The 12,228-nt window shown below is 37.8% G+C and overlaps 1 protein-coding gene across 2 annotated transcripts in view; it reads left to right on the top strand.

The window, feature by feature from the left end:
- The window catches only part of TTC33 (tetratricopeptide repeat domain 33), a 124,650-nt gene that overhangs the window by 104,505 nt on the left and 7,917 nt on the right, over positions 1 to 12,228 (top strand). The window contains exons 6-7 of one of the 2 annotated variants that reach the window (XR_003792605.1): positions 649 to 767; positions 4,215 to 4,265. Coding sequence is in view for 1 of the 2 variants with exons in the window: in XM_029216119.1 (XP_029071952.1) it covers positions 649 to 717 (69 nt within the window). In the remaining variant the exon portion in view is untranslated. Of the gene's footprint in view, positions 1 to 648; positions 809 to 4,214; positions 4,266 to 12,228 lie in introns of those variants that run through there. The other variant, XM_029216119.1, reaches the window with a different exon arrangement.

Raw genomic sequence — 12,228 nt, 5'->3', positions numbered from 1 at the left:
AAGCAAAATAAGCTTCCTTTATGTTATGGTGTATGTTGATTCCTTCTGGCATGTTCAGAATACTGCAAATGGAGAAACGCCTTTATAGTCAACGTAAGATTCTTGGTATCATGAGACTTCAGAGAAGATCAAAGAACTGAATCTTCTCAGAGGAAGACTTTATAAAAAAAGTAATGTTTTAGTGTTAATGTCACATAATGACAACTTTTATTAAGTGCCGTATTTGGACTAATGTCACGCCTATGTTTATAATTCATCAGTTTTTGTGAGTTAGATGAATTTCTTGTATAATACAAATAAAACTATGTTTGACCCATAGTGTAGCAAGTGCTCAATATTCTTATTCCTTTTTTATTTTTCCTTAACGTTCTTTAACCAGGTTTTTTTCTTCTGGCCTGTGACATTCAGAGGAAGCAACTGAAGTGTTTGTTACGGTAGCTGGAAGAACCAATGGACAGTTTAAAAGAAGTTATTCTGCTTAAAGGGAGGTTCTAGTAGAGAGAGTTGGCCTCTCAACTCTCTCAAGAGGATAAACTGATCTTAACAGGTTGCTACATCAGGCTTTAATAATTAAGCTTCCACTTGGCCTTAGAGAGGGGGAAGATCCATTAAGTAAATCACTCTTTTTGTCTATTTTCCTTTCAAAAGCAGACACTAGAAGAAGCCAGTGGAGGAAGGTCACAAGAGAACCAGGCAGTGCGGCTGCTTTCCCAGTAACTCAAAGGCATCAGGTGGAGGCAAAAGAGGCAGAAACAAAAAAAACAAAGGTAACTTTTAAGCTTCTGAGAACTGGAAGGTGACATCTGAGAATGGCATGGAAAAAGACAAAGGGGAAGAGCATGGGGAGTGAGAGAGAGCCCGGGTCTATGAATAAACTCAGTGGTCCGCATGGGTTTCAGTCTAGCCTGTCTTCCCTGTTTCCCATCCAGATAGCTTTCATGTCCCTCAGTTTTTCCATTAGTAAAAAGAAGGTGAGTGACCACCGAAGGTTCCTTGGTCTTTTGGAATAAGAAAATGCACCATTAGCTAAGATGTCCATTAATCTAACTATCACCTTAGTTCTAGCCTATGGATTTAGTTAGCATTATTTTCTTTGATGATTTTTAATTACTCTTTCAGACCCTAAGCACTTTGGCAGGGATATGGCAGGGAAAGTTGCTGTAAATCTAATTATGAGCTGTATTGCTCTAATTGGGGTAGGAGCCCACAGGATCAATTAAATCCTCATTTCTTATCCTCTCGGTTCATATGATCATCATTCTACGTAGGTATAAAATCTCAGTGTGGCATAATTATGTAATTTTTTAAGCAATAGAACCCCAGTTCATTAGTAACATCCTGGTTAGGAGAGGCAGGAGTCTAAAACCTTACTGGGAACAACACTACGAGTATTATGAGAAGCTAGGCTGTCTTTTTTCTTCTTGTCTTTCCACATCACGTAGCTCAGGCCAAGGAACATAGAAGGAGTGTAAATGGTTCCTATGGAGATACTAATGCTTGATCTACCTTGTTATCTCCATGTTTAGTTGCTCACGGTCTATCGTAACTTGGCAGGTAGGTTGAAGTCTATATTCAAGCTTCAAGTAGCATTGAAGTTACAAAGGCTTCTGCAGAATGAGAGTTCCAAGATGCATTAGGATAATTAATCCTAGCTGCCACAACAAATAAAACCTTGAAATCTCAGTGGCTTGCCAAATAAATGCTTGTTTCTTGCTTACTTCCCTTTCCATCCTGCAGCTGTGGAATCTGGAACATGCAGCCTCTGTTGTTGGTGGTGGTGGGAAAACAGATGGCAGAGGTGTACTGGCTTTCTCAGCTCCCTTGGCCTGGAAGTCACATGCATTTTCCACCCAGAGTCCTTTAGGCTGGAATTAGTTATGTGACATCAAATGTACCTATAATGAGGGCTATGAAATATAGGGGAGTTAAGGAATATTTGATGAGCGCTGTCTTTGACACATTAGGATTTCTGTAGGGGATTCCACTATACCTTTAGGTACAGAGCTATAAATGACAAATAATGTAAACATACAGATGAGCCAGCCAGTTAGTTCTGTGGGAAATTCTTTTTCTTCTTAATTTAAAATTAAAATTTATTATTAAGTTTTTTCTTTTTTTTAAATTGAGGTATAGTTGATGTACAATGTTATTATATAAATTACAGGTTAAAACATAGTGATTCCCAGTTTTTAATACTTATTAACTTTTAAAATTGAGGTATAATTGAGATATAACATTATATTAGTTTCAGGTGTACAGCCTGATTCGCTATTTGTATATATTGCAAAATAATCACTGCAATAAGCGTGGTTAACATCTGTCACCACACATGGTTACAAAAATTTTTTTTCTTGTAATGAGAACTTTTAAAATCTACTCTCTTAGTGACATTCAAATATGCAATACGGTATTATTAACTATAGTCACCATGCTGTATATTACATCCCTTATTTATTTTATAACTGGAAGTTTGTACCCTTTGATGCCCTTCACCTATTTTATCTGCTCCCCACCCCGCCTCTGGCAACCACCTATCTCTGTATGTGAGTTCAGTTTTTGTTTTGTCTTGTTTTTGTTTTTTAAGATTTCACATATAAGTGAGATCATATGGTATTTGACTTTCTCTGTCTGACTTATATCACTTAGCATAATACCCTCAAGATCTATTCATGTCAAAAAAGGCAAGATTTCCTTCTTTTCTATGGTTGAATAATATTCCATTGTATACATATACCACATCTTCTTTATCCATTTGTCCATCGATGGACACTTAGGTTGTTTCCATATCTTGGCTATTGTAAATAATGCTGCAGTGAACGTGAGGGTGCACATGTCTTTTCAAGTTAGTCTTCATTTTCTTTAGGTAAATACCCAGAAGTGGAATTGGATCATATGATAGTTCTATTTTTAATTTTTTGAGGAACCTTCATACTGTTTTCCCACCGATAGTGCACAAGGCTTCCTTTTTCTCCACATCCTTGTCAACACTTGTTATTTTTTTGTCTTTTTGGTAATAGCTATTCTAACAGGTGTGAGGTGATATCTCATTGTAGTTTTGATTTGCATTTCCCGAATGATTAATGATATAGAGTGTCTTTTCATGTACCTGTTGGCCATCTGCATATCTTCTCTGGAAAAAATGTCTATTCAGATCTTCTGCCCATTTTAAAATCAGATTTTTTTGCTACTGAATTGTATGAGTTCTTTATATATTTTGGATATTTGTGCCTTATCAGCTGTATGATTTGCAAATATTTTCTCCCATTCAGTAGGTTGCCTTTTCATTTTGTTGGTGGTTTCCTTGGCTGTGCAGAAGCTTTTTGGTTTGAGATAGTCTTACTTGTTTATTTTTTGCTTTTGTTGCCTTTGCTTTTGGTGTCAGATTTTAAAAATCATTGCCAAGACCCATGTCAAGCAGCTTACCTCCTATGTTTTCTTCTGGGAGTTTTATGGTTTTAGTTCTTAAGTACAAGTCTTTAATCCATTTTGAGTTAATTTTTGTGTAAGGTGTAAGATAGCAGTCCAGTTTCATTCTTTTGCATATGGCTGTCTGGTTTTACCAGCACCATTTATTGAAGAGACTGTCCTTTCCTTACTGTACATACTTGGCTTTTTTGTTGTAAATTAATTGACCATATACATATGGGTTTATTTCTATGCTCTTTGTTCTCTTCTTGATCTATGTGTCTGTTTTTATGTCAGTACCACACTGTTTTGATACTGTTTTATTACTTTATAATATAGTTTGAAATCAGGGAGCATGATGTCTCTAGCTTTATTCTTCTTTCTCAAGATTGTGTTGGCTATTTGGAGTCTTTTGTGGTTCCATACAAATTTTAGGTTTGTTTGTTCTATTTCTGTGAAAAATGCCATTGGAATTTTGATAGAGATTTCATTGAATCTGTAGATAGCTTTGAGTAGTGTGTACATTTTAACAATATTGATTTTTCCAGTCCATGAGGACAGAATATTTTTGTCTTTTTCCATTTCTGTCATCAGTGTTGTAATTTTCAGTGTACAAGTCTTTTACCTTTTTGGTTAAATTTATTCTTAGTTTCTTTTTTTTTTTTTGGATGCAGGAAATTCTTTTATTAAAATAAATTAAACATGAAAGGCAATTTTTTAAAATCTTTTTTTTTTTTTTTTTTTTTTTATATGTTATTTTTTTAAAATTTTTTTTTTTTTTTTTTTTTTGCCATGTCATGGTTCTCCAGAATCTTTAACTGGATTCTTCCATGGAAGTCCAACTGAAAAAAACTATACAAGTGAGTTACATTGTAGATTTTAAGTTGCAAATGTTCTTTTGTTATATGGTTCTCATTCAACCAGCAGAATATTTTCTTTTTAACTCAGTATCTGTATTAGTCTACTTGGGCTACCATAACAAAATACCATAGACTGGGGCCTTAAACAACAGAAATTAATTTTCTCACAGTTTTGGAGGCTGGGAAGGCAAAAATTGAGGGGCCAGCTAATTTAGTTCCTGTGAAGACAGTCACCTTCTCACTGTGTTTGCACATGGCGGAGAGAATAAGCCTAAATCTCTGGTGCTTTTTCTTATAAGGATACTAATTCTATCAGGTCAAGGCCATACCTTTATGAGCTCATTTATCCTTAATTACTTCCATAAAGGCCCTATCTCCAAATACAGTCACATGGAGAGTTAGGCATTCAGCATATGCATTTGGTGGGGGGGGAGGGGGGCATAAATATTCAGTCTATTATAATGTCTAAGGATTTCTTGTAAGAGGTGAGTTCCTCTTGGCTAAGGGAAGAATAAGAACACAGGAGAAGTTACCAGAATGTCTCTCAAAAGAATTCTCCATAAACCAAAAGAGAACTAAAGTTTCATACTAAAGGTCAATCTGGATTTTTATACTGTTCAGGATGTTGAAATAAGATTTAAGGAGGCTGGTTCAAGTTGTTACAATTTTTCAAAGGCCCATCCACCTGTCAAGAGATCTGTGGGCTACATTTTATCTCTTTCTTACTGGTTCTAAGAGCTGGTGTTTCTTGAATGTTACATTTCTGTACAACATTCTATTTAGTTTGGATTACATTTGTGTGTCTTTGGCTCTAGGAACCCAAGAAGGGTCTCATGTATTTCTCCAGAGTTAGTTTCAAAGTTGTGCCCCCGAAAGACCATGTTTTCATGCAAATAGTGGTCATTTGGAAATCCTTAAAGAGAGCCTTCAAATAATAGAGAAATTAATAGAGAAATGTTTTGTTAACTATTAGAACACGTTACAATAAAACAATAGGGTAAACTAGCCACAATTCCATATAGAAGCCAGCACCAAGCCAGGAATTGTCATTTGGTCGTCTGAAGCATTTCCTTAGGTTTTAGAGGGCTGGTTGGCAACAAACTCACATGTGTTTACTTTTGGCTTCGTCTTTTATCCAGTCTGAGGTCAACTCTTATATAATAGTTCACTGGGATTTCACCTTTCCCTTACATCATTTACCACATCATAATAATTGATGGAAGCCACTTTTTAAAATAGCAAATTATATGGCTAAAGGAACGTATTATCAAAACAAGTGCTTTGTGAGCAGCGTGGCTAATAAATGGAGAGATTTCCATAAATTTCCAGTCTTTGTTCTTACTTTCTACTCAGTCCTCATCATGTTCAGGAGGCAGCTCCCCACAAAATGAGAGTCAGAACCCCCTTTGCTGCCAGGCAAGAGTCAGAGCTGCTCTACTTTAAGACACTTTTATTTCCATGGGTTAAAAGACATTTAATATTATATTAAAGTACCAATTAGTTAATGGCTGTAAAGGTCTTTAAGAAGGAAGTTGCACCCATCGTATGAGTTTGAGTTATTACCTTTTCATTATTTATAAAACACCTTGAAGTGCAATTATCCTTGTTTTTTTAGAAAATTATTTTGTATGAACTCAATAGGATATTGTGATAATCATCTGAATTAGTGAGTCTCCTAAAGCTGTAATTAGACCAGAGAAACAAGAGGGGGATGGGATAGACCAGAGGCTTGGCTAAGGGCCAGGGCTGGAAAGGAGGTACATGCAGGAAAAGGACTGGTGTGGGCGCGTAAGTGATTGCAATGACCTTCTTTCTGCCACTGGCTCTAGATGAGAAGAATATGATGGAGAAAAGAGAACTCTCCCCACAAATCAGCTAAATCTATAACTTTGTCATAGGTGCAGCCCTCTCTTGACCTCAAGTATTATAAGTACAGTATAGAAGGAATGTGGGCTTTGCTTTCAAACAGCTCTGGTTGGAATCCTAACTTTGTTTCTTAGGAGCTATGAGACCTTGGACAAATCACCTAGCCTCATTGATCTCAGCTTCCTAATCCATGAAATGGGGAAAATAGTACTTTATAAAATTGTATCAGTATTAGAAATAATGTGTGGCGAGTACTAACTACTGGGTACAATTCATTATGGGTGCTTAGTAAACTGTATTGATAATTGTGATCATTATGATTAATAGTAACCTGAGAAAAAGATAAGGAAGGTAAACTGTATCAGCAGTGACCATTATTTGGAGTTGGGCCTTGCACCATAATGGTTTGATCAGGTAACACTGTTGATTCTAATAGTTTAATTGGTTATTCCTTTAAAATAAACACTATTTGTATTTTGAAGGGGTCTCCTGTAGGCATTACAAAAATTTAATCCAACAAATGGCTTTGGAAAGGATTTCAAGCAGAGTCAGGCTGGTTGAGAAGAGATTTAGGGAGCATGACTGACTTTTGACTTTTAGATCACATTGTATAGGGGAAGGTTTGCATTACAAACAGACACTGGCATTTTACACTCTTCAGAGTTTAAGAGTTTGGTGTTTGATGTGAGGATTAATGCAGTGCAAAGGCAAGGACACGAAGCATCTAAATGTATTTATAAGTCAGTTGTTGTTACATTAAGATAAAGCATGACAATATTAGTCCTTTGTTGACATATATAATGGGCTTTTCTACCCCCATTATCACACTTCATAGTTTCTGGACTTGAGCTATGATTGTTCCAGAAAGAATGAAAAAAATATTGATATGACTATTTTAGACAACATTTAATTTCCCTGCTGATAATACTTATTTTAAAAAAATTACTGAAATAATACACATTTATTCTTAAAAATCACAACAATTCAGAAGTGTCCAGAATAAAAATTGAATATCCTTTACTCCAAAGAAATTCATACCATTTTAATTTTGAAAATTTATGAAAAACATTAAAAATTAAATCATTAAACATTTCACTTTTCCTTGACATTTGAAAGATGATGAGGGGCCTAGTGGTATTCTGGTGAAGGTTTGTAAACTCTAAGCATTTGAATGAGCACACTGTAATAATCTCTTTCATCCATGAATTCTTTCAGGATGACTCCTTGGCATAGGGCAGCAAGATGACAACGCAAGCTCTGCCCTGGGAGTCTCCACACAGGTGTCAGGGATTTGTCACACAGGAAAGCATGGCAGAGGAATTTAAAATTTCCCTTCGGAATAACCGACCTCAAAACCAACCAATAAAAAATACTCCTGTAGAATAAGCCCGTGGCCACAGCGTATTGCATTTTGTTGTTGGGAGGACCACACTGAAAAGGGCTTATGATTTCAATGCCCTTTTGAGTCAAAAGGATGACATTGGATTTTCAAAGTGGAGTTTCTCTCTGAGGTTCCATTTCTGGACTTCTCAGTGTGGAAAAGTAATAAGACTTATAGGAAACAACATTGATCATTGCTGAAGGCCTCTGCTGAAATTCATTATTGCTAAAAAGCCTTTATGAAAGACTTATTAAGAGTTTCTGGCTCCTGGCCATCAGGAGATTACAATTTATGACTGCAAGGATGGCAACAGATATTAAAGACATGTGCACAGTTGAGAAAGTGTTGGATGAATTTATGGATGTGCCATTGTAGACAGAAAGGAGTAGGTATATGCTGGAGGGTGGAATGACTATGATAATAGTTTAGAAATTTCATTAAAAACATCTTTTGTTTGTTATCCATTCCTTCTTTGTTCAAAGAAGGGATTAGGCCAGCTTCAGGGATGTGTTTCAGTTACCTATTGCAGTGTAACAAACCACCCTGAAACTCAGCAGCTTGAAATATTAACAACCATCTAGAGACTGAGCTCAGGTGGGTAGTTCTTCTGGTGGTCTTGTCTGGGGTTATTTATGCAGCTGTAATTATCTGAAGGATCTCTAGGGCTGGAAGTCCAAAATGGATTTACTCATATGTCTAGCACCTCAGTTGAAATGTCTGGAATAGATGGGGGCTGCCTGGGAATCAATCAATAAATCAATCTCTCTCATTATATTTCACATAGCAGCTTAAGGCTCCAAGATATGAAAGCAAAAGCACCCATATCTCTTAAAGCCTAGGCCAGAACTGGGCAAGTGTCACTTTTACCATATCCTTTTGATTAAGGAAATCACAAAGTCAGCCCAGATTCCACATCAGTGGGAAAATAGACTAATTTATTGATGAGAGGAACAGCAAAGAATTTGGGTCATCTTCAGTTCACCACAGGGTATATAATATACAGCAAGACAAGCAATAATAACCTCTAAAAGTTGCTATTAAACTTTTGGGTTGACAGGCAGCTAGCGGCTGTGACATGTTTCCACAGATAGCAACAAAACAAATGATCTAATTAAGGGACCTGAAAGGTCAACTTGTCAACTAGCTTGGCCCAAGGTTTAAAATTTTTCTGATCAGAGTTACTCATAAATTTTTTTTTTTTTTTGCGGTACGCGGGCCTCTCACTGTTGCGGCCTCTCCCTATGTGGAGCACAGGCTCCGGACTTGCAGGCTCAGCAGCCATGGCTCACGGGCCTAGCCGCTCCGCATCATGTGGGATCTTCCCGGACCGGGGCACGAACCCGTGTCCCCTGCATTGGCAGGCAGACTCTCAACCACTGCGCCACCAGGGAAGCCCACTCATAAAATTTTATAACATTAGAGTTGGGAGAGATTTTGAAGGTCACCCAGCCCAATCAAATGTCTTTTGACAAAAACAAGCTTTTAAACAAGATTGCAGATATTAATCTGTAGCACATCAGTGTAGCACATCTGCTGGCTGATTTGATTATATGACTAATTTGTTGTGGCTTTGGTTGAGGACAGGACTTAGGAAATAGAACACAGGACAGATACATTTTACATGCAAGGGAAAAGGAAGGAAAATACTCGGAGTATGGGGTGTGTTTACATCCCAGTAAGGTCCGAGGAATGGAGATGAGCACCGTACTCATAGGAACTACACAGCGCTTAGCATTGAGGAGGGATCAGAAAATCTGTAAAGAGTCTTTTGCTAAATTTGCAACTTTGCCTGAGGGAGGAATCTTAGAAGTGATTTGCTACAACTCTCTTCCCATTAGTCAGAGGGAAGACTTCTTGGAAGAAGTGTTTCAACATCACTGGAAATGAGAAGCAGCTTTCTCATGAAATGCTCATTTAGTAGAGAGACATGCTTAATTTTTCTCCAAGAGATTATCCTTCTCATATCCTTGTATAAACTCAAGGTCTACCAAGAGATAGATAGATAGCTGATTTTCACCTTTGTCTTCCTATAATTCCTCTTCCTCATCTTCCTAGCATTGGAAGGTGTTAACTGAGTGATCTGAGACTGGGTTACTCACCGGCCTTCCCTATGATTTGCGGAATGTATGTTTTAGGTGTGGGTTAGCATTCTAGAGTGTGTGTTTATCATAACAGAGCCCAGAGAAGCCCAGCCTGCTGAGCTTTTGAAACACATTTCCTGTTTCATGCTGTAGTCGTCATCCTGGCAAGCTGGGCTCAACAGCTTTGGTCACATTTTCCGAAAATTATGGGAATACTTTGAGGTATCAACATGCCCCAACATGTTCTCAAGGAAGCTTCCAGAGGAGCTAGGGGCCCTGTGAAGCCAATACATTTCACCTGGAGAAGGAAAACTCTGTAGAAGAGAAAATAATGGGCAAGGGATTTTCCCCTGAAAGTGGTAAGCAAGGGATCCCCTCCCTCCTCCATCTCTGCCCCTGACCTGGCTGATGGCATTGTTCTTCTTCTTCCCAGTTTCTGGTCTTTCTGTCTCTTTGTTGACTAGTTTCTTAATGGGATAGAGTGCCTTTTCATAAAATTTGCTGGGTTCCTGAGTATTTTTTTCTTATCAGTATATAAGCACTGAGATCCCTAGATTTAGACAGAATTTGTGAATATAGTGGATGCATTAAAAAACCTAATGCAATTAAATATTTTTTCTCCCTTAGATACAGAATAATTTCAAATGATCCTGAAGTATTTAAATAGTCTCAGTATTTGGGGGCAAAATACACAGGTCCTTCCTTGTTTCTCCTCAATGTAAAAGATTTCTGGAACTTGGAGCTAATTCACAGCTCTAGGTCCTGCTTCAGTTGGTGCTCTTATTATTGAATTAGCTAAAATACTAATTATTTAATGAGTTGAAAAGACAAATTTCCTGGTCCCACATGTCATATTTGCAAAAACTTTGGATTTCTATTTCAATGAAGCTTAAACAGCAACTTCGTTCCTATTCTATGCAGTTAATTTGTGGTACTCTTTTTTTTTTTTAACTTTTTATTTTATATTGGAGTATAGTTGATTAACAATGTTATGTTAGTTTCAGTTGTACAACAAAGTGATTCAGTTATACATATACATGTATCTATTCTTCTTCATATTCTTTCCCCATTAGGTTGTTACATGATATTGAGCAGAGTTCCCTGTGCTATACAGTAGGACCTTGTTTGTTATACATTTTATTTTATTTATTTATTTATTTTATTATTTTTTTGCGGTACGCGGGCCTCTCACTGTTGTGGCCTCTCCCGTCGCAGAGCACAGGCTCCGGACGCACAGGCTCAGCGGCCATGGCTCACGGGCCTAGCCGCTCCGCGGCATGTGGGATCTTCCCGGACCGGGGCACGAACCCATGTGCCCTGCATCGGCAGGCGGACTCTCAACCACTGTGCCACCAGGGAAGCCCTGTTTCTGTTTTGTAAATAAGTTCATTTGTATCTTTTTTTTTTTTTTTAGATTCCGCATATAAGCAATATCATATGATATTTCTCTTTCTCTGTCTGTCTGACTTCACTCAGCATGACAATCTCTAGGTCCATCCTCGTTACTGCAAATGGCATTATATCATTCTTTTTAATGGCTAATATTCCATTGTGTATATGTACCACGTCTTCCTTATCCATTCTTCTGTCAATGCACATTTAGGTTGCTTCCATGTCTTGGCTATTGTAAATAGCGCTGCAATGAACATTGGGGGGCATGTATCCTTTCGGACCATGTTTTTCTCTGGGTATATGCCCAGGAGTGGGATTGCAGGATCATATGGTAGCTCTAATGGAACAGGATAGAAAGCCCAGAAATAAACCCACGCACGTATGGTCAATTAATCTATGACAAAAGAAGCAAGACTATACAATGGAGGAAAGACAGTCTCTTCAATAAATGGTGCTGGGAAAACTGGACAGCTACATGTAAAAAAATGAAATTAGAACATTCTTTAACACCATACGGAAAAATAAACTCAAAATGGATTAAAGACCTAAATGTGAGACCGGACATTATAAAACTCTTAGAGGAAAACATAGGCAGAACATTCTCTGATATGTATCGCAGCAATATCTTTTTCAATCCGTCTCCCAGAGTAATGGAAATAAAAAGACAAATAAACAAATGGACCTAATTGAGCTCAAAACTTTTGCACAGCAAAGGAAACGATAAACAAAACGAAAAGACAGCCCACAGAGTGGGAGAAAACATTTGCAAATGATGTGACCGACAAGGGATTAGTCTCCAAAATTTACAGTTTATGGTATGGTACGTTGCAGAGCACAGGCTCCAGACACGCAGGCTCAGTGGCCATGGCTCACGGGCCTAGCCACTGCGTGGCATGTGGGATCTTCCCGGACCGGGGCACGAACCCGTGTCTCCTGCATCGGCAGGCAGACTCTCAACCACTGTGCCACCAGGGAAACCTAATGGTACTCTTGATTAACCTTCCCAGGAAAGTTGGTTCCTTTGCTGTGTGCCTCTGTCGGGGATTATTTTTCTTTTGAAACTTCATTAAAACACCACAGGGGTAAATCAATACCTGTTCACTCACAGTTTTTGTTTCTCATTTGTTCCACTGAACTGATGGAATGAGAAGGATTTTTAACCCATTTACCGCTATCAGAAAGGACACCTCTGGCTAGAAATATTCCCAGTTGTTTGCAGTATCTATAAATTTGCCTTCCACCC

Source organism: Monodon monoceros, unplaced genomic scaffold, assembly GCF_005190385.1.
Source record: "Monodon monoceros isolate NGI ecotype Baffin Bay Population unplaced genomic scaffold, NGI_Narwhal_1 Super_Scaffold_12, whole genome shotgun sequence".
Classification (NCBI taxonomy): Eukaryota; Metazoa; Chordata; class Mammalia; order Artiodactyla; family Monodontidae; genus Monodon; species Monodon monoceros.
The sequence above is the reverse complement of the archived record's forward strand: the minus strand, read 5'-3'. Positions and strand labels throughout refer to the sequence as shown.